The sequence below is a fragment of the Pristiophorus japonicus genome, unplaced genomic scaffold (genome assembly GCF_044704955.1).
Source record: "Pristiophorus japonicus isolate sPriJap1 unplaced genomic scaffold, sPriJap1.hap1 HAP1_SCAFFOLD_1026, whole genome shotgun sequence".
NCBI lineage: Eukaryota > Metazoa > Chordata > Chondrichthyes > Pristiophoridae > Pristiophorus > Pristiophorus japonicus.
Genome location: NW_027250677.1, coordinates 94,759 through 120,516, shown reverse-complemented (window position 1 = coordinate 120,516; position 25,758 = coordinate 94,759). Strand labels below are relative to the sequence as shown.

The window sequence follows — 25,758 nt, the reverse complement described above, 5'->3', positions numbered from 1 at the left end:
AACAGATGCCATTGTAAAACCCTATGTCAACAGTCACCATTGTAAAACTCTATGTCAACAGTCACCATTGTAAAACCCTATGTCAACAGTCACCATTGTAAAACCCTATGTCAACAATCACCATTGTAAAACCCTATGTCAACAGACGCCATTGTAAAACCCTATGTCAACAGTCACCATTGTAAAAGTCTATGTAAACAGTCACCATTGTAAAACCCTATGTCAACAGACGCCATTGTAAAACCCTATGTCAACAGTCACCATATTAAACCCCTATGTAAACAGTCGCCATTTTAAAACCCTATGTCAACAGTCACCGTTCGATTTTGTAATGTCAACCGTCACGCTGCAGTCGCGGCGCCCCTTTAACCGCTGCTTCCTCTCCCCGCCTTCCCTGCTGCAGCGGCGCCTTCTCGGAAGTGGTGCTGGCCGAGGACCGCACGTCCAAGCGGCTGGTGGCCGTGAAATGCATCGTGAAGAACGTCCTGCGCGGGAAGGAGGCCGTGGTGGAGAACGAGATCGCGGTGCTGTGCAAGTGAGTCGGGCTGCGGGCTCTGTCGGGGGAGCGGGAGGGAGGGGCGTAGCTCTCCACAGAGCTGCAGCATCAAGCTCTCGGCACAGTTGCCCCGAGAAAGAGAGGAGTTGCATTTCTATAGCACCTATCACCATCTCAGGACGTCCCAACGTGCCTCTCAGCCCATGAAGCATGTTTTTTTGAAGTGCGCTCGCTGTTGTATTGTGGGGAAACGCCAATTTGCGCACAGCAAGATCCCACACACAGCGATGTGACAATGACCCGGAGCGTCTGTTTTAGTGATGTTGGTCGAGGGATAAATATTGGCCCCAGGACCCCGGGGAGAACTCCCCCTGCTCTTCTTCCGATAGTGGCCCCGGGATCTTTCTGTGTGCATCTGAGAGGGTGCCTCAGACCCTCGGTACCTCGGACCTGACTCTCTGCTGTCGGTCGTGAAGCCAGAGAGTCGGGAAAGTAGAGCTGGGGGGGTCGCAGATCAGCCGCGATCTGATTGGATGGCAGAGCAGGCTCGAGGGGCCGAATGGCCGACTCCTGCTCCGAGTGCCTCCGCACTGATTCGTTCAGACCGTAAATCGGGAGAGGGTTTCTTCCGGGAAATAATATTTTTGGTGGGGGGGGGGGGGTGGGCGGAGACAGTGTCTGAGCAATGGGGAGGGGTCGGGCTGTGTGGGGGGGGGGGTTCGGAGAGTCTGTGGGGTGGGGGGGTGTCTCAAACCCACCCCCGGTTGCCTCGGGAGAGGGGTGAGTGAGCGAGGCCTACCCAGCCAAGGCCGATGTCAATCCAACTCCCCCAAAGGTGGACCCTCAACCGGCAAATGGTTTCCAGTCCGCCTTTCAATTCTGGCGGACGGATAGATTAAAAATAGAGACTTGGAGCCGCGGTAAAAACGAGCAGGCGAACAGCTCCGACAGTTGCCACGGTTACCGAGTCAATTATTTATGTCATAAAAATTGCATTAAAAGCAAACAGGCGCAGCTCGATTGGCATTCACTGACCCAGATCTGGAACTCTTTTTGTGCCCGGTGAAAGTTTTTCCCTTTTGGCTGCTTCTGAAGGGTGGGCTACTGAGGACGAGGCCCCCCTGTAAAGTCCTGTCCCCTCGGGACAGACTCACACGAGGCATGTCGTCAAGGCAAGGTCACTCAGGACCTGCACCTTTATTTCACAGCTCTGGAATGCTGCACTTGCCTGAGACCTGCCCTTATATACCTGTCTCTTGCAAGTGCAGCCCTGGTGGTAAGGTACGCTGGTGGTTACAGGTCACAGAAACATAGAAACATAGAAAATAGGTGCAGGAGCAGGCCATTCGGCCCTTCGAGCCTGCACCGCCATTCAATGAGTTCATGGCTGAACATGCAACTTCAGTACCCCATTCCTGCTTTCTCACCATACTCCTTGATCCCCCGAGTAGTAAGGACTTCATCGAACTCCCTTTTGAATATATTTAGTGAATTGGCCTCAACAACTTTCTGTGGTAGAGAATTCCACAGGTTCACCACTCTCTGGGTGAAGAAGTTTCTCCTCATCTCGGTCCTAAATGGCTTCCCCCTTATCCTTAGACTGTGACCCCTGGTTCTGGACTTCCCCAACATTGGGAACATTCTTCCTGCATCCAACCTGTCTAACCCCGTCAGAATTTTATATGTTTCTATGAGGTCCCCTCTCATTCTTCTGAATTCCAGTGAATACAAGCCCAGTTGATCCAGTCTTTCTTGATAGGTCAGTCCCACCAGCCCGGGAATCAGTCTGGTGAACCTTCGCTGCACTCCCTCAATAGCAAGAATGTCCTTCCTCAGGTTAAGAGACCAAAACTGTACACAATACTCCAGGTGTGGCCTCACCAAGGCCCTGTACAATTGTAGCAACACCTCCCTGCCCCTGTACTCAAATCCTCTCGCTATGAAGGCCAACATGCCATTTGCTTTCTTAACCGCCTGCTGTACCTGCATGCCAACCTTCAGTGACTGATGTACCATGACACCCAGGTCTCGTTGCACCTTCCCTTTTCCTAATCTGTCACCATTCAGATAATAGTCTGTCTCTCTGTTTTTACCACCAAAGTGGATAACCTCACATTTATCCACATTATACTTCATCTGCCACGCATTTGCCCACTCACCTAACCTATCCAAGTCGCTCTGCAGCCTCATAGCATCCTCCTCGCAGCTCACACTGCCACCCAACTTAGTGTCATCCGCAAATTTGGAGATACTACATTTAATCCCCTCGTCTAAATCATTAATATACAGTGTAAACAGCTGGGGCCCCAGCACAGAACCTTGCGGTACCCCACTAGTCACTGCCTGCCATTCTGAAAAGTACCCATTTACTCCTACTCTTTGCTTCCTGTCTGACAACCAGTTCTCAATCCACGTCAGCACACTACCCCCAATCCCATGTGCTTTAACTTTGCACATTAATCTCTTGTGTGGGACCTTGTCGAAAGCCTTCTGAAAGTCCAAATATACCACATCAACTGGTTCTCCCTTGTCCACTTTACTGGAAACATCCTCAAAAAATTCCAGAAGATTTGTCAAGCATGATTTCCCTTTCGCAAATCCATGCTGACTTGGACCTATCATGTCACCTCTTTCCAAATGCGCTGCTATGACATCCTTAATAATTGATTCCATCATTTTACCCACTACCGATGTCAGGCTGACCGATCTATAATTCCCTGTTTTCTCTCTCCCTCCTTTTTTAAAAAGTGGGGTTACATTGGCTACCCTCCACTCCATAGGAACTGATCCAGAGTCAATGGAATGTTGGAAAATGACTGTCAATGCATCCGCTATTTCCAAGGCCACCTCCTTAAGTACTCTGGGATGCAGTCCATCAGGCCCTGGGGATTTATCGGCCTTCAATCCCATCAGTTTCCCCAACACAATTTCCCGGCTAATAAAGATTTCCCTCAGTTCCTCCTCCTTACTAGACCCTCCGAAACCTTTTATATCTTATTGTCATATCTTATTACAGTCATGTATAGCATGTTGGGATACAGTTATATATAATAATGTAGGATACATGACATCACCCTCCCCCAAGGTCTTACTGTCTTTATAGGTTCAGTCTCTCAGGTGGTCTACGCTCTCGCGTGGAGCGTCTGAGTTGTGGTTCAGTTGTTTGCCTTGGTGTCTGTTTTTCTTTGGGTGTGGTTGCTGGTATCTCGCCTGGGCTGTCTGTTTCGATTGGTGTGATTGTTGTTGACTCGTCTGGGCTGTCTGTTGGGATTGCCCTTTCCTCAGGTTGTTCCCTCTGTCTGTCCACCAGGTGTGGTGTGAGTTCCACATTGTAGTCTGCCTCTGGTTCCACAGTATTGTTGGTAAATCCGCTTTTGACTTGGTCTACATGCCTCCGGCAGGTTTTGCCATTGTCCATTTGTACTACCAGTAGCCTGTTTCCTTCCTTGCCCGTTACTGTCCCTGCAAGCCATTTGGGACCCCTGCCATAGTTTAGTACAAACACTTTGTCCCCTATCTCATTCCATCTCCCCCTCGAATTTCTGTCATGGTACTCAGTCAGCTTACGGCGCTTTGCCTCAACGATTTCGTGCCTGTCTGGGAGGATTAATGAGAGCCTTGTTTTTAAAGTCCTTTTCATCAACAGTTGCGCGGGGAGGATCCCAGTCAGTGAGTGCGGACGAGATCTGTATGCCAGCAGCAGTCGCGACAGGCGACCCTGCAGCGTGGGACCTTGGATTTTAAGCATGCCTTGTTTAATGATTTGCACTGCTCTCTCCGTCTGGCTGTTGGAGGCCGGCTTGAACGGTGCCGTCTTGACATGATTTATGCCGTGGTCAATTATAAAGTCTTGGAATTCTGCGCTGGTGAAGCACGGACCATTGTCACTGACCAATATGTCAGGGATTCCGTGCGTTGCAAACATGGTTGCGAGGCTCTCCACAGTGGTGGAGGTTGTGCTCAAGTTTAAAATGGTGCATTCGATCCATTTTGAAAATGCATCTACAACTACGAGGAACATTTTGCCCATGAATGGGCCCACATAGTCTACGTGCACCCGCGATCACAGTTTGGTAGGCCAGGGCCAGGGGCTCAGTGGAGCCTCCCTGGGGGCATTGCTGAGTTGGGCACAAATGGTGCTCCTTCGGACGCAGAGCTCCAAGTTCGCGTCAATACCAGGCCACCAGACGTGGGATCTGGCTATGGCCTTCATGAGAACGATCCCCGGGTGCTCGCGGTGGAGCTCCCGGACAAATATCTCTCTGCCTTGCAGAGGCATGACTACTCGGCTGCCCCACATCAGGCAGTCTGCTTGTAGTGATATCTCATGCATGCGCCTGTGAAAGGGTTTTAATTCCTCGGGGCAGGCATCGCGAGCCTCTGCCCAGTTGGCGTTTATTGCCTTGCTCTCGGATAGGAGGGACGTGAGGGGCTTGTGGTCGGTTTCTAACGCGAACTTGGCCCCGAAAAGGTATTGGTGCATCTTTTTGACACCATACACGCACGCGAGCGCCTCCTTCTCTACCATTCCATACCCTCGCTCCGCCCGCGAAAGTGACCTGGAGGCAGAAGCTATGGGTTGTAATTTGCCCGCACGATTGACATGTTGCAAAACACACCCGACCCCATACGCTGACGCATCGCATGTGAGAACTAGCTTTTTACCTGGGCCAAAGAAAACCAAAACACTGTTGGAACACAGAAGGTTGCGTGCCTTATTGAAGGCACGTTCCTGGACGTCCCCCCAAAACCAATCGCACCCCTTCCTGAGTAGCACGTGGAGAGGCTCCAGCAGTGTGCTTAAGTTCTGCATAAAGTTCCCAAAGTAATTGAGTAGCCCGAGAAAGGCGCGCAGTTCTGAGACATTCCGGGGCCTGGGTGCCAGGCGAATTGCTTCTGTTTTGGACTCTGTTGGGCGGATTCCATCAGCGGCAATCCTTCTGCCCAAAAATTCAAGCTCGGGTGCGAGAAACAGGCACTTGGATTTCTTGACTCATAGGCCTACCCGATCCAACCGCTTTAGTACTTCCTCCAAATTACGGAGATGGGAGTCGGTGTCCCTGCCCGTGATAAGTATGTCGTCTTGAAATACAACCGTCCCTGGGATGGACTTGAGCGGACTCTCCATGTTGCGCTGGAATATGGCAGCTGCCGACCTGATGCCGAATGGGCATCGATTGTACATGAAACGGCCTTGATGTGTGTTGATGGTGGTGAGTAGCTTGGATTCCTCGGTCAATTCTTGCGTCATATACGCAGATGTGAGGTCTAATTTTGAGAAAAGTTGACCTCCAGCCAATGTGGCAAATAAGTCCTCCGCTCTGGGCAGCGGGTACTGGTCCTGTAGGGAGACTCTGTTTATGGTAGATTTGTAGTCCCCACAGATACGTACGGATCCATCAGGCTTCATGACTGGGACGATGGGACTTGCCCAGTCGCTAAATTCCACAGGTGATATAATGCCTTCCCGCAGAAGCCTGTCTAGTTTGTGTTCAATCTTTTCCCTCATCACATAGGGTACAGCTCTGGCCTTGTGATGGACCGGTCTAGCATCCTGTGTGATGTAGATTTTGACTTTGGCCCCTTTGAAAGTGTCCACACCTGGCTGAAAGAGATGTTCAAATCACTTTATAACTGTTGAGCAGGAGGTCCATTCCTCTAATGACATGGCATGGACATCATCCCATTTCCAGTTTAGTTTTGCCAGCCAGCTTCTCCCCAGCAGGGCTGGGGGGTCTCCGGGGACAATCCACAGGGGAAGTCGGTTCACTGTCCCTTTGTGTGTGACAGAGAGCATGGCGCTGCCGAGGACTGGTACGATTTCTTTGGTATAGGTCCTTAGTGTGGTGTCGACCCTTGTGAGTTTTGGTCTGTCTCTTTTATGCGGCCACAGTTGTTCAAATTGTTGAGCGCCCATGAGAGATTGACTCGCTCCCGTATCCAGCTCCATGTTGACAGATATCCCGTTGAGTAGGACCCTCATCATTATAGGAGGCGTCCTGTTGTAGGAGCAGCGGCCATTGATCGTGTTGATCCGCTGTACACCGGTGTCCCGGGTACTGTCCCCACCATCTTCTGGTCTGCTTTCCGACCCATTCGATTCGTATACCAGCCGAGCTGCCGTTTTTTTGCACATGCGGGCCAAATGCCCTGTATATTCACAATTTCTGCAAACAGCCTGCTGAAACCGACATCCCCTCGACCAGTGCCCACCCCCACACCTCCAGCACAGACCTGTTCCATTGTTTAAAGTGTTCCCAAAGAATGAGCTGCGTCTGGCTGATCTCTCTTGAGCTTCTCTCAGTTTGTAGTTGATTGCTCGCATTGTGGGTTGATGAGGTGTGAACGGCCGTTCCTGTGGCCCTTATTGGCTTCTGCCTGCTGTCGAGACCCTGTTCTCCCGGTTTTGTCTGTGTGTGGGGGTAGCAGCTTGTTTAGTGCTGTGAACTTCTTGTTCCGATATTTCGTTAGTTGTCGTACCCGCATTGTAAATCAACCTCGCTTCTTCTTCCCCTACCAAGAATGTCTGTGCAACCAGTGCTGCTGCCTCTCAGGTCAGGTTCTTGGTCTCTATGAGCTTTCGGAATATGCCTGCATGGCCTATTCCTTCAATGAAAAAGTCTCTCAGCATTTCTCTCCTCAGTTCATCGGAGAACTCACATAAACTAGCCAACCTCCGAAGTTCCACCACGAAGTCGGGTATGCTCTGGCCCACACAGCGTCTGTAGTTGTAGAACCTGTGTCTGGCCATGTGTAGGCTGCTCGCTGGCTTCAGGTGGTCTCTTACCAGTGTGCTCAATTCTTCAAACGACTTGCTTGCTGGTTTCTCGGGTGCCAACAGATCCTTCATTAAGGCGTATGTTTTCGAGCCACAGCTGGTCAAGAGATGGGCTCTTCTCTTGTCTGCCTTATCATCGCCTAACCAGTCTTTGGTTACAAAGCTTTGCTGGAGCCTTTCTATAAAGTCCTCCCAATTGTCTCCCGCATTGTACTTTTCATCTGATCCGTTGTTCGCCATTCTGTGGATTCTGTAATCCCGTAACTCGTCGCCACTGTAAAGTCCTGTCCCCTCAGTACAGATTCACACGAGGCATGTAGTGAAGTCAAGGTCACTCTGGACCTGCACCTTTATTTCACAGCTCTGGAATGCTGCACTTGCCTGAGACCTGTCTCTATATACCTGTCTCTTGCAAGTGCACCCCTGGTGGTAAGGTATGCTGGTGGTTACAGGTCATATCTTATTACAGTCATGTATAGCATGTTGGGATACAGTTATATATAATAATGTAAGATACATGACACCCACGATGCCTGGCAACTAGCGACTAGGCCCCGCGTTGCCTGGCAACCAGCGACTAGGCCACGCGTTGCCTGGCAACTAGCGACTAGGCCCCGCGTTGCCTGGCAGCTAGCGACTAGGCCCCACGTTGCCTGGCGACTAGCGACTAGGCCCCGTGTTGCCTGGCGACTAGCGACTAGGCCCCACGATGCTTGGCAACTAGTGACTAGGCCCCGCGTTGCCTGGCAACTAGCGACTAGGCCCCACGTTGCCTGGCGACTAGCGACTAGGCCCCGTGTTGCCTGGCGACTAGCGACTAGGCCCCGCGTTGCCTGGCAACTAGCGACTAGGCCCCACATTGACTGGCGACTAGCGACTAGGCCCCGTGTTGCCTGGCGACTGGCGACTAGGCCCCACGATGCTTGGCAACTAGTGACTAGGCCCCGCGTTGCCTGGCAACTAGCGACTAGGCCCCACGTTGCCTGGCGACTAGCGACTAGGCCCCGCGTTGCCTGGCAACTAGCGACTAGGCCCCACGTTGCCTGGCAACTAGCGACTAGGCCCCGTGTTGCCTGGCAACTAGCGACTAGGCCCCGTGTTGCCTGGCGACTGGCGACTAGGCCGCATTGGGTGCTCGTCGGGGTAAATGGCTCGAACTCCAGAGAGGAGTCCGATGGTGGAGCACGCAACCCGGGGGGCTCTGCCGGTTAGCTCGTGGAACGATAGAGGAAGAGAGAGAGACAGGGACAGAGAGAGAGAGAGAGAGAGAGAGAGACAGATAGAGGGATGGATGGATGGATGGATGGAGAGAGAGAGGGATGGACGGACAGTTTGATTCCCGAGGCCCCGCTGACTCTCAGTCTGTGAATATTTTGTTTTTCAGGATCAAGCATGAGAATATTGTCTCCCTTCAAATGGTGTATGAGAGTCCGAGCCACCTGTACCTGGTCATGGAGCTGTGAGTGAGCGAGGAGGGTCCGCAGACCAGGGGAGGGGAGGGGAGGGGGAGAGGGGAGGGGGGCGCGGGAGGGAGAGGGGGAGGGAGGGAGAGGGGAAGGGGGGGAAGGATGGAGAGGGGGAGGGAGGGAGAGGGGAGGGGGTGCGGGAGGGAGAGGGGGAGGGAGGGAGAGGGGAGGGGGGAGGGAGGGAGGGGAGGAGGGGGGAGGGAGGGAGGGGAGGAGGGAGCCACCTGTACCTGGTCATGGAGCTGTGAGTGAGCGAGGAGGGTCCGCAGTGCAGGGGAGGGAAGGGGGAGAGGGAGAGGGGAGGGAGTGCGGGAGGGAGAGGGGAGGGAGGGAGAGGGGAGGGGGGGAAGGAGGGAGAGGGGGAGGGAGGGAGAGGGGAGGGGGGGGAAGGAGGGAGAGGGGGAGGGAGGGAGAGGGGAGGGAGTGCGGGAGGGAGAGGGGGAGGGAGGGAGAGGGGAGGGGGGAGGGAGGGAGGGGAGGAGGGGGGAGGGAGGGAGGGGAGGAGGGAGCCACCTGTACCTGGTCATGGAGCTGTGAGTGAGCGAGGAGGGTCCGCAGTCCAGGGGAGGGGAGGGGGAGAGGGGAGGGAGTGCGGGAGGGAGAGGGGAGGGAGGGAGAGGGGAGGGGGGGGGAAGGAGGGAGAGGGGGAGGGAGGGAGAGGGGAAGGGGGGGAAGGATGGAGAGGGGGAGGGAGGGAGAGGGGAGGGGGTGCGGGAGGGAGGGGAGGAGGGGGGGAGGGAGGGAGGGGAGGAGGGAGGCACCTGTACCTGGTCATGGAGCTGTGAGTGAGCGAGGGTCCGCAGAGCAGGGGGGGGGGGAGGGGAGGGGGAGAGGGGAGGGAGTGTGGGAGGGAGAGGGGAGGGAGGGAGAGGGGAGGGGGGGGGAAGGAGGGAGAGGGGGAGGGAGGGAGGGGAGGAGGGAGGCACCTGTACCTGGTCATGGAGCTGTGAGTGAGCGAGGGTCCGCAGAGCGGGGATGGGGGGGGGAGGGGAGGGGGGTGCGGGAGGGAGAGGGGGAGGGAGGGAGAGGGGAGGGGGAGGGAAGGATGGAGAGGGGGAGGGAGGGAGAGGGGAGGGGGTGCGGGAGGGAGGGGAGGAGGGGGGAGGGGAGGAGGGAGGCACCTGTACCTGGTCATGGAGCTGTGAGTGAGCGAGGAGGGTCCGCAGTCCAGGGGAGGGGAGGGAGAGAGGGGAGGGGGGTGCGGGAGGGAGAGGGGGAGGGAGGGAGAGGGGAGGGGAGGGAAGGATGGAGAGGGGAAGGGAGGGAGAGGGGAGGGGGCGCGGGAGGGAGGGGAGGAGGGGGGAGGGAGGGAGAGGGGGAGGGAGGGAGAGGGGAGGGGAGGGAAGGAGGTAGAGGGGGAGGGAGGGAGAGGGGAGGGGGGGGAAGGAAGGAGAGGGGGAGGGAGGGAGTGCGGGAGGGAGGGGAGGAGGGGGGAGGGAGGGAGGGGAGGAGGGAGGCACCTGTACCTGGTCATGGAGCTGTGAGTGAGCGAGGCTCCGCAGAGCAGGGGGGGGGGGAGGGGAGAGGGAGAGGGGAGGGGGGGGAAGGATGGAGAGGGGGAGGGAGGGAGAGGGGAGGTGGGGGGACAGCGATGAAGTGAGAGAAATACGGATATGAAAGGAGCGAGAGAGACGGGGAGGGGGGCAGGGCTCCCTGTTGGTCAGCAGGCTATACCGCTCGATGCGAGAGCACTCTCTGAGGGGGCCATTTTGTTGCAGGGTGTCGGGGGGCGAGCTGTTTGACCGGATCATCGAACGGGGCTTCTACACGGAGAGAGATGCCAGTAAACTCATTCGGCAGATTCTCAACGCGGTCCACTACCTGCACGAGCTGGGCATCGTTCACCGGGACCTGAAGGTAGGGGGCGCTGGGCTGGGAGTACTCGGCCTCAGGGTGGGGCTCACGGCCTGTGTCGGTCGTGGCTCAGTGGGCAGCACCCTCGCCTCCGAGTCAGACGGAGGGGGCGCGCACTGTCGGAGGGGCAGTACTGAGGGAGTGCCGCACTGTCGGAGGGGCAGTACTGAGGGAGTGCCGCACTGTCGGAGGGGCAGTACTGAGGGAGCCCCGCACTGTCGGAGGGGCAGTACTGAGGGAGTGCCGCACTGTCGGAGGGGCAGTACTGAGGGAGTGCCGCACTGTCGGAGGGGCAGTACTGAGGGAGTGCCGCACTATCGGAGGGGCAGTACTGAGGGAGCCCCGCACTGTCGGAGGGGCAGTACTGAGGGAGTGCCGCACTGTCGGAGGGGCAGTACTGAGGGAGCGCCGCACTGTCGGAGGGGCAGTACTGAGGGAGTGCCGCACTGTCGGAGGGGCGGTACTGAGGGAGTGCCGCACTGTCGGAGGGGCAGTACTGAGGGAGTGCCGCACTGTCGGAGGGACAGTACTGAGGGAGCGCCGCACTGTCGGAGGGGCAGTACTGAGGGAGCGCCGCACTGTCGGAGGGGCAGTACTGAGGGAGTGCCGCACTGTCGGAGGGGCAGTACTGAGGGAGTGCCGCACTGTCGGAGGGGCCTTTAATAATTTGACCTTGCTTGCCTCCGCTCTCCTCAGCCGGAGAACCTACTGTACGTCTCGCCTTTCGACGACTCGAAAATCATGATCAGTGACTTTGGCCTCTCAAAGATTGAAGAAAATGGAAGAATGTTGTCAACAGCGTGCGGGACGCCTGGATACGTGGGTATAATACCATTCCTTCTCCCCCCCTCCATCGCTGAACGACTCCAAGCCACTCCTGGCCGGCCTCCCACATTCTCCCCGAACTAAACTTCAGGCCACCCCCGTGTCCTAACTCACACCCAGTCCCACTCACCCATCACCCCCTGTGCTCACTGCCCCGTGTCCTAACTCACACCCAGTCCCACTCACCCATCACCCCCTGTGCTCACTGACCCCGTGTCCTAACTCACACCCAGTCCCACTCACCCATCACCCCCTGTGCTCACTGACCCCGTGTCCTAACTCACACCCAGTCCCACTCACCCATCACCCCCTGTGCTCACTGACCCCGTGTCCTAACTCACACCCAGTCCCGCTCACCCATCACCCCCTGTGCTCACTGACCCCGTGTCCTAACTCACACCCAGTCCCACTCACCCATCACCCCCTGCGCCCCATGTCCTAACTCACACCCAGTCCCGCTCACCCATCACCCCCTGTGCTCACTGCCCCGTGTCCTAACTCGCACCCAGTCCCACTCACCCATCATCCCCTGTGCTCACTGACCCCGTGTCCTAACTCACACCCAGTCCCACTCACCCATCACCCCCTGTGCTCACTGACCCCGTGTCCTAACTCACACCCAGTCCCGCTCACCCATCACCCCCTGTGCTCACTGACCCCGTGTCCTAACTCACACCCAGTCCCACTCACCCATCACCCCCTGTGCCCCGTGTCCTAACTCACACCCAGTCCCGCTCACCCATCACCCCCTGTGCTCACTGACCCCATGTCCTAACTCACACCCAGTCCCACTCACCCATCACCCCCTGTGCTCACTGCCCCGTGTCCTAACTCACACCCAGTCCCACTCACCCATCACCCCCTGTGCTCGCTGACCCCGTGTCCTAACTCACACCCAGTCCCACTCACCCATCACCCCCTGTGCTCACTGACCCCGTGTCCTAACTCGCACCCAGTCCCACTCACCCATCACCCCCTGTGCTCACTGACCCGTGTCCTAAGTCACACCCAGTCCCACTCACCCATCACCCCCTGTGCTCACTGCCCCGTGTCCTAACTCACACCCAGTCCCACTCACCCATCACCCCCTGTGCTCACTGCCCCGTGTCCTAACTCACACCCAGTCCCACTCACCTATCACCCCCTGTGCTCACTGACCCCGTGTCCTAACTCACACCCAGTCCCACTCACCCATCACCCCCTGTGCTCACTGCCCCGTGTCCTAACTCACACCCAGTCCCACTCACCCATCACCCCCTGTGCTCACTGCCCCGCGTCCTAACTCACACCCAGTCCCACTCACCCATCACCCCCTGTGCTCACTGCCCCGTGTCCTAACTCACACCCAGTCCCGCTCACCCATCACCCTCTGTGCTCGCTGCCCCGTGTCCTAACTCGCACCCAGTCCCGCTCACCCATCACCCCCTGTGCTCACTGCCCCGTGTCCTAACTCACACCCAGTCCCACTCACCCATCACCCCCTGTGCTCACTGCCCCGTGTCCTAACTCACAACCAGTCCCACTCACCCATCACCCCCTGTGCTCACTGCCCCGTGTCCTAACTCACACCCAGTCCCACTCACCCATCACCCCCTGTGCTCACTGACCCCGTGTCCTAACTCACACCCAGTCCCACTCACCCATCACCCCCTGTGCTCACTGACCCCGTGTCCTAACTCACACCCAGTCCCACTCACCCATCACCCCCTGTGCTCACTGACCCCGTGTCCTAACTCGCACCGAGTCCCACTCACCCATCACCCCCTGTGCTCACTGACCCGTGTCCTAACTCACACCCAGTCCCACTCACCCATCACCCCCTGTGCTCACTGACCCCGTGTCCTAACTCGCACCCAGTCCCACTCACCCATCACCCCCTGTGCTCACTGACCCCGTGTCCTAACTCACACCCAGTCCCACTCACCCATCACCCCCTGTGCCCCGTGTCCTAACTCACACCCAGTCCCACTCACCCATCATCCCCTGTGCTCACTGACGCCGTGTCCTAACTCACACCCAGTCCCACTCACCCATCACCCCCTGTGCTCACTGCCCCGTGTCCTAACTCACACCCAGTCCCACTCACCCATCACCCCCTGTGCTCACTGACCCGTGTCCTAACTCACACCCAGTCCCACTCACCCATCACCCACTGTGCTCACTGACCCCGTGTCCTAACTCACACCCAGTCCCACTCACCCATCACCCCCTGTGCTCACTGCCCCGTGTCCTAACTCACACCCAGTCCCACTCACCCATCACCCCCTGTGCTCACTGACCCCGTGTCCTAACTCACACCCAGTCCCACTCACCCATCACCCCCTGTGCTCACTGACCCCGTGTCCTAACTCACACCCAGTCCCACTCACCCATCACCCCCTGTGCTCACTGACCCCGTGTCCTAACTCACACCCAGTCCCGCTCACCCATCACCCCCTGTGCTCACTGACCCGTGTCCTAACTCACACCCAGTCCCACTCACCCATCACCCCCTGTGCTCACTGACCCCGTGTCCTAACTCACACCCAGTCCCACTCACCCATCACCCCCTGTGCTCACTGACCCCGTGTCCTAACTCACACCCAGTCCCGCTCACCCATCACCCCCTGTGCTCACTGACCCGTGTCCTAACTCACACCCAGTCCCACTCACCCATCACCCCCTGTGCTCACTGACCCCGTGTCCTAACTCACACCCAGTCCCGCTCACCCATCACCCCCTGTGCTCACAGCCCCGTGTCCTAACTCACACCCAGTCCCTCTCACCCATCACCCCCTGTGCTCACTGACCCCGTGTCCTAACTCGCACCCAGTCCCACTCACCCATCACCCCCTGTGCTCACTGACCCCGTGTCCTAACTCACACCCAGTCCCACTCACCCATCACCCCCTGTGCCCCGTGTCCTAACTCACACCCAGTCCCACTTACCCATCATCCCCTGTGCTCACTGACCCCGTGTCCTAACTCACACCCAGTCCCACTCACCCATCACCCCCTGTGCTCACTGACCCGTGTCCTAACTCACACCCAGTCCCACTCACCCATCACCCCCTGTGCTCACTGACCCCGTGTCCTAACTCGCACCCAGTCCCACTCACCCATCACCCCCTGTGCTCACTGACCCCGTGTCCTAACTCACACCCAGTCCCACTCACCCATCACCCCCTGTGCCCCGTGTCCTAACTCACACCCAGTCCCACTCACCCATCACCCCCTGTGCTCACTGACCCCGTGTCCTAACTCGCACCCAGTCCCACTCACCCATCACCCCCTGTGCTCACTGACCCCGTGTCCTAACTCACACCCAGTCCCACTCACCCATCACCCCCTGTGCTCACTGACCCCGTGTCCTAACTCACACCCAGTCCCACTCACCCATCACCCCCTGTGCTCACTGACCCCGTGTCCTAACTCACACCCAGTCCCGCTCACCCATCACCCCCTGTGCTCACTGACCCGTGTCCTAACTCACACCCAGTCCCACTCACCCATCACCCCCTGTGCTCACTGACCCCGTGTCCTAACTCACACCCAGTCCCACTCACCCATCACCCCCTGTGCTCACTGACCCCGTGTCCTAACTCGCACCCAGTCCCACTCACCCATCACCCCCTGTGCTCACTGCCCCCGTGTCCTAACTCGCACCGAGTCCCGCTCACCCATCACCCCCTGTGCTCACTGACCCCGTGTCCTAACTCGCACCCAGTCCCACTCACCCATCACCCCCTGTGCTCACTGACCCCGTGTCCTAACTCACACCCAGTCCCACTCACCCATCACCCCCTGTGCTCACTGCCCCGTGTCCTAACTCACACCCAGTCCCACTCACCCATCACCCCCTGTGCTCACTGACCCCGTGTCCTAACTCACACCCAGTCCTGCTCACCCATCACCCCCTGTGCTCACTGACCCGTGTCCTAACTCACACCCAGTCCCACTCACCCATCACCCCCTGTGCTCACTGACCCCGTGTCCTAACTCACACCCAGTCCCACTCACCCATCACCCCCTGTGCTCACTGACCCCGTGTCCTAACTCACACCCAGTCCCGCTCACCCATCACCCCCTGTGCTCACTGACCCCGTGTCCTAACTCACACCCAGTCCCTCTCACCCATCACCCCCTGTGCTCACTGACCCCGTGTCCTAACTCGCACCCAGTCCCGCTCACCCATCACCCCCTGTGCTCACTGACCCCGTGTCCTAACTCACACCCAGTCCCGCTCACCCATCACCCCCTGTGCTCACTGACCCCGTGTCCTAACTCACACCCAGTCCCACTCACCCATCCCCCCCTGTGCTCACTGACCCCGTGTCCTAACTCACACCCAGTCCCACTCACCCATCACCCCCTGTGCTCACTGACCCCGTGTCCTAACTCGCACCGAGTCCCACTCACCCATCACCCCCTGTGCTCACTGACCCCGTGTCCTAACTCACACCCAGTCCCACTCACCCATCACCCCCTGTGCCCCGTGTCCTAACTCACACCCAGTCCCACTCACCCATCATCCCCTGTGCTCACTGACCCCGTGTCCTAACTCACACCCAGTCCCACTCACCCATCACCCCCTGTGCTCACTGACCCGTGTCCTAACTCACACCTAGTCCCACTCACCCATCACCCCCTGTGCTCACTGACCCCGTGTCCTAACTCACACCCAGTCCCACTCACCCATCACCCCCTGTGCTCACTGACCCCGTGTCCTAACTCGCACCCAGTCCCATTCACCCATCACCCCCTGTGCTCACTGACCCCGTGTCCTAACTCACACCCAGTCCCACTCACCCATCACCCCCTGTGCTCACTGACCCGAGTCCTAACTCACACCCAGTCCCGCTCACCCATCACCCCCTGTGCTCACTGACCCCGTGTCCTAACTCACACCCAGTCCCACTCACCCATCCCCCCCTGTGCTCACTGACCCCGTGTCCTAACTCACACCCAGTCCCACTCACCCATCACCCCCTGTGCTCACTGACCCCGTGTCCTAACTCGCACCGAGTCCCACTCACCCATCACCCGCTGTGCTCACTGACCCCGTGTCCTAACTCACACCCAGTCCCACTCACCCATCACCCCCTGTGCCCCGTGTCCTAACTCACACCCAGTCCCACTCACCCATCATCCCCTGTGCTCACTGACCCCGTGTCCTAACTCACACCCAGTCCCACTCACCCATCACCCCCTGTGCTCACTGACCCGTGTCCTAACTCACACCCAGTCCCACTCACCCATCACCCCCTGTGCTCACTGACCTACATTGACTCCCGGCAACGCCTCGATTTCAAAATTCTCATCATTGTTTTCAAATTCCTCCAGCCCCTACACCCCTCCCTATCTCTGGAACCCCCTCCAGCCCCTACACCCCTCCCTATCTCTGTAACCCCCTCCAGCCCCTACACCCCTCCCTATCTCTGTAACCCCCTCCAGCCCCTACACCCCTCCCTATCTCTGTAACCCCCTCCAGCCCCTACACCCCTCCCTATCTCTGTAACCCCCTCCAGCCCCTACACCCCTCCATATCTCTAACCTCCTCCAACCCCTACACCCCTCCCTATCTCTGTAACCTCCTCCAGCCCCTACACCCCTCCCTATCTCTGTAACCCCCTCCAGCCCCTGCACCCCTCCCTATCTCTGGAACCCCCTCCAGCCCCTACACCCCTCCCTATCTCTGGAACCCCCTCCAGCCCCTACACCCCTCCCTATCTCTGTAACCCCCTCCAGCCCCTACACCCCTCCCTATCTCTGTAACCCCCTCCAGCCCCTACACCCCTCCCTATCTCTAACCTCCTCCTGCCCCTACACCCCTCCCGATCTCTGTAACCTCCTCCAGCCCCGACACCCCTCCCTATCTCTGTAACCTCCTCCAACCCCTACACCCCTCCCTATCTCTGTAATCTCCTCCAGCCCCTACACCCCTCCCTATCTCTGTAATCACCTCCAGCCCCTACACCCCTCCCTATCTCTGTAACCCGCTCCAGCCCCTACACCCCTCCCTATCTCTGTAACCCCCTCCAGCCCCTACACCCCTCCCTATCTCTGTAACCTCCTCCAGCCCCCTACACCCCTCCCTATCTCTGTAACCTCCTCCAGCCCCCTACACCCCTCCCTATCTCTGTAACCCCCTCCAGCCCCGACACCCCTCCCTATCTCTGTAACCTCCTCCAGCCCCTACACCCCTCCCTATCTCTGTAACCCCCTGCAGCCCCTACACCCCTCCCTATCTCTGAAACCTCCTCCAGCCCCTACACCCCTCCCTATCTCTGTAACCCCCTCCAGCCCCCTACACCCCTCCCTATCTCTGTAACCCCCTCCAGCCCCTACACCCCTCCCTATCTCTGTAACCCCCCTCCAGCCCCACAACCCCCCGAGATCTCTGCACTCCTCTAATTCTGCCCCCCTGACCATATCTGATTATAATCGCTCCACCATCGGTGGCCGTGCCTTCTGTTGCCTGGGCCCCAAGCTCTGGAACTCCCTCCCTCAACCTCTCCGCCTCTCCCTCCTCCTTCAAGACGCTCCTTAAAACCCACCTCTGTGGCCCAGCTTTTGGTCACCTGACCTTAATATCTCCTCGTGTGGCTCGGGGTCAGATTTTTTTGTCTCTCAGTCCTCCTGTGAAGCACTTTGGGATGTTTTACGACGTTAAAGGCGCTATAGAAATACAAGTTTTTGTTGCTGTTGTTGCATAAGAAATTGGAGCAGGAGTCGGCCATTCGGCCCCTCCATTCCATCAGACCATGGCTGATCTATTGATCGTTTGACTCAATTCCTCTGGAGTTGCGGCAATGCTCAAACACAGCCATCACCTCCTCTGTATTCTTAATTTAGCTCCCTTCCTTTCTTTGTTACGGGTTGGAGTAGCATCGGGATTTCTGGACGAGTTGGCTTTTGCAGGCTGGAAAAAAAGACCCCTCTCTTGGGCCCCCGATGTAACTGCCTGTTTCCGGAAATTAAATTCAATTAAAATCTCGTTTGACTCGGTACAAAAACGAGAAAGCAATGCAATTTCCTCAAACCTCCCCCACAAATCAGGATATAATAACGTCGAATAAACTCAGGCCATTTTTCACGTCAGGTAATGATGTTCTGGCATCAGGAATGTTCGGTTGCCATGGTTACCGGCTACCAGTGACAGGATTAATCGCTGGTAAAGAAATATTTCTTGCCTCCAATGCGTTAGTGGAATTATATTTACATAATTCTGAGGGGCTCGGGGAGAACTTTGATTTGTTTAAAGTTTTATTTTGCAAAGGTTCTGTTTGTCATAGTGACGATTGGGAGGGCTGCTTGGTCAGGCCTCATTCGCTAGGCCTCAGCGAGTGCAAATCTCTGGGGGGAGAGAGCGGGGCAGTGGGACTAGTTTGGGGATTGATACAGGGCTATGGGGAGAGAGCGGGGCAGTGGGATTAGTTTGGGGAGAGAGCGGGGCAGTGGGATTGGTTTGGGGATTGATACAGGACTATGGGGAGAGAGCGGGGCAGTGGGATTAGTTTGGGGAGAGAGCGGGGCAGTGGGATTAGTTTGGGGATTGATACAGGGCTATAGGGCTATGGGGAGAGAGCGGAGCAGTGGGATTAGTTTGGGGATTGATACAGGACTATGGGGAGAGAGCGGGGCAGTGGGATTAGTTTGGGATTGATACAGGGCTATGGGGAGAGAGCGGGGCAGTGGGATTAGTTTGGGGATTGATACAGGACTATGGGAAGAGAGCGGGGCAGTGGGATTAGTTTGGGGATTGATACAGGACTATGGGGAGAGAGCGGGGCAGTGGGATTAGTTTGGGGATTGATACAGGACTATGGGGAGAGAGCGGGGCAGTGGGATTAGTTTGGGATTGATACAGGGCTACGGGGAGAGAGCGGGGCAGTGGGATTAGTTTGGGGATTGATACAGGACTATGGGAAGAGAGCGGGGCAGTGGGATTAGTTTGGGGATTGATACAGGACTATGGGAAGAGAGCGGGGCAGTGGGATTAGTTTGGGATTGATACAGGACTATTGGGAGAGAGCGGGGCAGTGGGATTAGTTTGGGGATTGATACAGGACTATGGGGAGAGAGCGGGGCAGTGGGATTAGTTTGGGGCTTGATACAGGGCTATGGGGAGAGAGCGGGGCAGTGGGATTAGTTTGGGGCTTGATACAGGGCTATGGGGAGAGAGCAGGGCAGTGGGATTAGTTTGTGGATTGATACAGGACTATGGGGAGAGAGCGGGGCAGTGGGATTAGTTTGGGATTGATACAGGACTATGGGGAGAGAGCGGGGCAGTGGGATTAGTTTGGAGATTGATACAGGGCTATGGGGAGCGAGTGGGGCAGTGGGATTAGTTTGAGGATTGATACAGGACTATGGGGAGAGAGCGGGGCAGTGGGATTAGTTTGGGGAGAGAGCGGGGCAGTGGGATTAGTTTGGGGATTGATACAGGGCTATAGGGCTATGGGGAGAGAGCGGAGCAGTGGGATTAGTTTGGGGATTGATACAGGACTATGGGGAGAGAGCGGGGCAGTGGGATTAGTTTGGGATTGATACAGGGCTATGGGGAGAGAGCGGGGCAGTGGGATTAGTTTGGGGATTGATACAGGACTATGGGGAGAGAGCGGGGCAGTGGGATTAGTTTGGGGATTGATACAGGACTATGGGGAGAGAGCGGGGCAGTGGGATTAGTTTGGGATTGATACAGGGCTACGGGGAGAGAGCGGGGCAGTGGGATTAGTTTGGGGATTGATACAGGACTATGGGAAGAGAGCGGGGCAGTGGGATTAGTTTGGGGATTGATACAGGACTATGGGAAGAGAGCGGGGCAGTGGGATTAGTTTGGGATTGATACAGGACTATTGGGAGAGAGCGGGGCAGTGGGATTAGTTTGGGGATTGATACAGGACTATGGGGAGAGAGCGGGGCAGTGGGATTAGTTTGGGGCTTGATACAGGGCTATGGGGAGAGAGCGGGGCAGTGGGATTAGTTTGGGGCTTGATACAGGGCTATGGGGAGAGAGCAGGGCAGTGGGATTAGTTTGTGGATTGATACAGGACTATGGGGAGAGAGCGGGGCAGTGGGATTAGTTTGGGATTGATACAGGACTATGGGGAGAGAGCGGGGCAGTGGGATTAGTTTGGAGATTGATACAGGGCTATGGGGAGCGAGTGGGGCAGTGGGATTAGTTTGAGGATTGATACAGGACTATGGGGAGAGAGCGGGGCAGTGGGACTAGTTTGGGGATTGATATAGGGCTATGCAAAGAGAGCGGGGCAGTGGGATTAGTTTGGAGATTGATACAGGACTATGGGGAGAGAGCGGGGCAGTGGGATTAGTTTGGAGATTGATACAGGACTATGGGGAGAGAGCGGGGCAGTGGGATTAGTTTGGAGATTGATACAGGACTATGGGGAGAGAGCGGGGCAGTGGGATTAGTTTGGGGATTGATACAGGGCTATGGGTAGAGAGCGGGGCAGTGGGATTAGTTTGGGGATTGATACAGGGCTATGGGGAGAGAGCGGGGCAGTGGGATGAGTTTGGGATTGATACAGGACTATGGGAAGAGAGCGGGGCAATGGGATTAGTTTGGGGATTGATACAGGGCTATGGGGAGAGAGCGGGGCAGTGGGATGAGTTTGGGATTGATACAGGACTATGGGAAGAGAGCGGGGCAATGGGATTAGTTTGGGGATTGATACAGGGCTATGGGAAGAGAGCGGGGCAATGGGATTAGTTTGGGGATTGATACAGGGCTATGGGGAGAGAGCGGGGCAGTGGGATTAGTTTGGGGATTGATACAGGGCTATGGGGAGAGAGCGGGGCAGTGGGATTAGTTTGGGGATTGATACAGGGCTATGGGGAGAGAGCGGGGCAGTGGGATTAGTTTGGGGATTGATACATGGCTATGGGGAGAGAGCAGGGCAGTGGGATTAGTTTTGGGATTGATACAGGACTATTGGGAGAGAGCGGGGCAGTGGGATTAGTTTGGGAATTGATACAGGGCTATGGGGATAGAGCGGGGCAGTGGGATTAGTTTGGGGATTGATACAGGACTATGGGAAGAGAGCGGGGCAGTGGGATTAGTTTGGGATTGATACAGGGCTACGGGGAGAGAGCGGGGCAGTGGGATTAGTTTGGGGATTGATACAGGACTATGGGGGGAGAGCGGGGCAGTGGGATTAGTTTGGGGATTGATACAGGACTATGGGAAGAGAGTGGGGCAGTGGGATTAGTTTGGGATTGATACAGGACTATTGGGAGAGAGCGGGGCAGTGGGATTAGTTTGGGGATTGATACAGGACTATGGGGAGAGAGCGGGGCAGTGGGATTAGTTTGGGGCTTGATACAGGGCTATGGGGGGAGAGCGGGGCAGTGGGATTAGTTTGGGGCTTGATACAGGGCTATGGGGAGAGAGCGGGGCAGTGGGATTAGTTTGTGGATTGATACAGGACTATGGGGAGAGAGCGGGGCAGTGGGATTAGTTTGGGGATTGATACAGGGCTATGGGGAGAGAGCGGGGCAGTGGGATTAGTTTGTGGATTGATACAGGACTATGGGGAGAGAGCGGGGCAGTGGGATTAGTTTGGAGATTGATACAGGGCTATGGGGAGCGAGTGGGGCAGTGGGATTAGTTTGAGGATTGATACAGGACTATGGGGAGAGAGCGGGGCAGTGGGACTAGTTTGGGGATTGATATAGGGCTATGGGGAGAGAGCGGGGCAGTGGGATTAGTTTGGAGATTGATACAGGACTATGGGGAGAGAGCGGGGCAGTGGGATTAGTTTGAAGATTGATACAGGACTATGGGGAGAGAGCGGGGCAGTGGGATTAGTTTGGAGATTGATACAGGACTATGGGGAGAGAGCGGGGCAGTGGGATTAGTTTGGGGATTGATACAGGGCTATGGGGAGAGAGCGGGGCAGTGGGATTAGTTTGGGGATTGATACAGGGCTATGGGAAGAGAGCGGGGCAGTGGGATGAGTTTGGGATTGATACAGGACTATGGGAAGAGAGCGGGGCAATGGGATTAGTTTGGGGATTGATACAGGACTATGGGGAGAGAGCGGGGCAGTGGGATTAGTTTGGGGATTGATACAGGGCTATGGGGAGAGAGCGGGGCAGTGGGATTAGTTTGGGGATTGATACAGGGCTATGGGGAGAGAGCGGGGCAGTGGGATGAGTTTGGGATTGATACAGGACTATGGGAAGAGAGCGGGGCAATGGGATTAGTTTGGGGATTGATACAGGGCTATGGGGAGAGAGCGGGGCAGTGGGATTAGTTTGGGGATTGATACAGGGATATGGGGAGAGAGCGGGGCAGTGGGATTAGTTTGGGGATTGATACAGGGCTATGGGGAGAGAGCGGGGCAGTGGGATTAGTTTGGGGATTGATACAGGACTATGGGGAGAGAGCGGGGCAGTGGGATTAGTTTGGGGATTGATACAGGACTATGGGGAGAGAGCGGGGCAGTGGGATTAGTTTGGGATTGATACAGGACCATGGGAAGAGAGCGGGGCAATGGGATTAGTTTGGGGATTGATACAGGGATATGGGGAGAGAGCGGGGCAGTGGGATTAGTTTGGGATTGATACAGGAATATGGGAAGAGAGCGGGACAATGGGATTAGTTTGGGGATTGATACAGGACTATGGGAAGAGAGCGGGGCAGTGGGATTAGTTTGGGGATTGATACAGGGTTATGGGGAGAGAGCGGGGCAGTGGGATTAGTTTGGGATTGATACAGGACTATGGGGAGAGAGCGGGGCAGTGGGATTAGTTTGGGGATTGATACAGGACTATGGGAAGAGAGCGGGGCAGTGGGATTAGTTTGGGGATTGATACAGGGCTATAGGGCTATGGGGAGAGAGCGGAGCAGTGGGATTAGTTTGGGGATTGATACAGGGCTATGGGGAGAGAGCAGGGCAGTGGGATTAGTTTGGGGATTGATACAGGGCTATGGGGAGAGAGCGGGGCAGTGGGATTAGTTTGGGATTGATACAGGGCTATGGGGAGAGAGCGGGGCAGTGGGATTAGTTTGGGGATTGATACAGGGCTATGGGGAGAGAGCGGGGCAGTGGGATTAGTTTGGGGATTGATACAGGACTATGGGGAGAGAGCGGGGCAGTGGGATTAGTTTGGGGATTGATACAGGGCTATGGGGAGAGAGCGGGGCAGTGGGATTAGGTTGGAGATTGATACAGGACTATGGGGAGAGAGCGGGGCAGTGGGATTAGTTTGGGGATTGATACAGGGCTATGGGGAGAGAGCGGGGCAGTGGGATTAGTTTGGAGATTGATACAGGGCTATGGGGAGAGAGCGGGGCAGTGGGATTAGTTTGGAGATTGATACAGGACTATGGGGAGAGAGCGGGGCAGTGGGATTAGTTTGGGGATTGATACAGAACTATGGGGAGGGAGCGGGGCCGTGGGATTAGTTTGGGATTGATACAGGACCATGGGGAGAGAGCGGGGCAGTGGGATTAGTTTGGAGATTGATACAAGACTATGGGGAGAGAGCGGGGCAGTGGGATTAGTTTGGGATTGATACAGGGCTATGGGGAGAGAGCGGGGCAGTGGGATTAGTTTGGAGATTGATACAGGACTATGGGGAGAGAGCGGGGCAGTGGGATTAGTTTGGGGATTGATACAGGGCTATGGGGAGAGAGCGGGGCAGTGGGATTAGTTTGGGGATTGATACAGGACTATGGGGAGAGAGCGGGGCAGTGGGATTAGTTTGGGGATTGATACAGGACTATGGGGAGAGAGCGGGGCCGTGGGATTAGTTTGGAGATTGATACAGGGCTATGGGGAGAGAGCGGGGCAGTGGGATTAGTTTGGGATTGATACAGGACTATGGGGAGAGAGCGGGGCAGTGGGATTAGTTTGGGGATTGCAAAGATCTGGGTTGAACGGCCTCGTTAAATGGATTTCCATAACTTCTCTCTTGCTGACCATTCTATCTCCCTCTTTCCCCCCCGGACAGCCCCCGAGGTCCTGGAGCAAGAGCCATATGGAAAGGCAGTGGATTGTTGGTCCATCGGGATTATATCTTACATACTGTGAGTAGGAGGGGGGCTGACTGGAGGACCTGGGGAGGGTGAGGGGGGGTGTGACGGGGTCGGGGGGAACTGGATCCCTGGGGAGGTGGGGGAGAGGGAGCCAGCCAGGGATCGTGGAACCCATGTTGACTGACGGTCTGACGAACGTTTATAAAACGTTGGTTCGGCCTCAACTGGAGTAGTGCATCCAATTCTGGGCACCGCTCTGTAGGAAGGATGTGAAGGCCTTAGCGAGGGTGCAGGAAAAGAGTTCAGAGATTTGTTCCAGGGTGTGAGGGACCTCAGTGACACGTACAGACTGGAGAAACTGGGCTTGCTCTCCTCAGAGCAGAGAAGGTTATGAGATTTGTCGGAGGGGCGGTACTGAGGGAGCCCCGCACTGTCGGAGGGGCGGTACTGAGGGAGCCCCGCACTGTCGGAGGGGCGGTACTGAGGGAGCGCCGCACTGTCGGAGGGGCAGTACTGAGGGAGTGCCGCACTGTCGGAGGGGCGGTACTGAGGGAGCCCCGCACTGTCAGAGGGCCAGTACTGAGGGAGCACTGTCGGAGGGGCAGTACTGAGGGAGCGCCGCACTGTCGGAGGGGCGGTACTGAGGGAGCGCCGCACTGTCGGAGGGGCGGTACTGAGGGAGTGCCGCACTGTCGGAGGGGCAGTACTGAGGGAGCCCCGCACTGTCGGAGGGGCAGTACTGAGGGAGTGCCGCACTGTCGGAGGGGCAGTACTGAGGGAGCGCCGCACTGTCGGAGGGGCGGTACTGAGGGAGCCCCGCACTGTCGGAGGGGCAGTACTGAGGGAGTGCCGCACTGTCGGAGGGGCAGTACTGAGGGAGAGCCGCACTGTCGGAGGGGCTGTATTTCGGGATGAGACATTAAACCGAGGCCCCGTCTGCCCTCTCGGGTGGATGTAAAAGATCCCGGGGCCACTATTGGAAGAGGAGCAGGGGGAGTTCTCCCCGGGATCCTGGGACCAATATTTATCCCTCGACCAACATCACTAAAACAGACGACCCGGGTCATTATCACATCGCTGTGTGTGGGAGCTTGCTGTGCGCAGGTTGGCGTTTCCCACAATACAACAGCGACTGTTTTCAGAATAGAATCCTTCGTGGGCTGTGAGGCGCCTTGGGACGTCCCGAGGGGAGTGACAGGCGCTATAGAAATGCAAGTCTTCCTTTCTCGCCCGTACCCAGATTGTGCGGCTACCCTCCGTTCTACGACGAAAACGACTCGGAACTCTTCAAGCAAATCCTGAAGGCAGAGTTCGAGTTCGACTCTCCGTACTGGGATGACATCTCCGAGTCAGG

General features: G+C 56.7%; 1 protein-coding gene across 1 annotated transcript in view; it reads left to right on the top strand.

Annotated features, from left to right (window-relative positions):
- Nucleotides 1–403: 403 nt before the first annotated feature.
- Nucleotides 404–25,758, top strand: part of LOC139241275 (calcium/calmodulin-dependent protein kinase type 1-like) — a gene marked incomplete at its 5' end in the record, with an annotated part of 69,452 nt that continues 44,097 nt past the window's right edge. Inside the window, 6 exons of the mRNA XM_070869924.1 lie at nt 404–535; nt 8,659–8,733; nt 10,459–10,597; nt 11,291–11,417; nt 24,380–24,455; nt 25,645–25,757. Of these exons, the coding sequence (XP_070726025.1) occupies nt 404–535; nt 8,659–8,733; nt 10,459–10,597; nt 11,291–11,417; nt 24,380–24,455; nt 25,645–25,757 (662 nt within the window). The remainder of the gene's footprint in view (nt 536–8,658; nt 8,734–10,458; nt 10,598–11,290; nt 11,418–24,379; nt 24,456–25,644; nt 25,758) is intronic.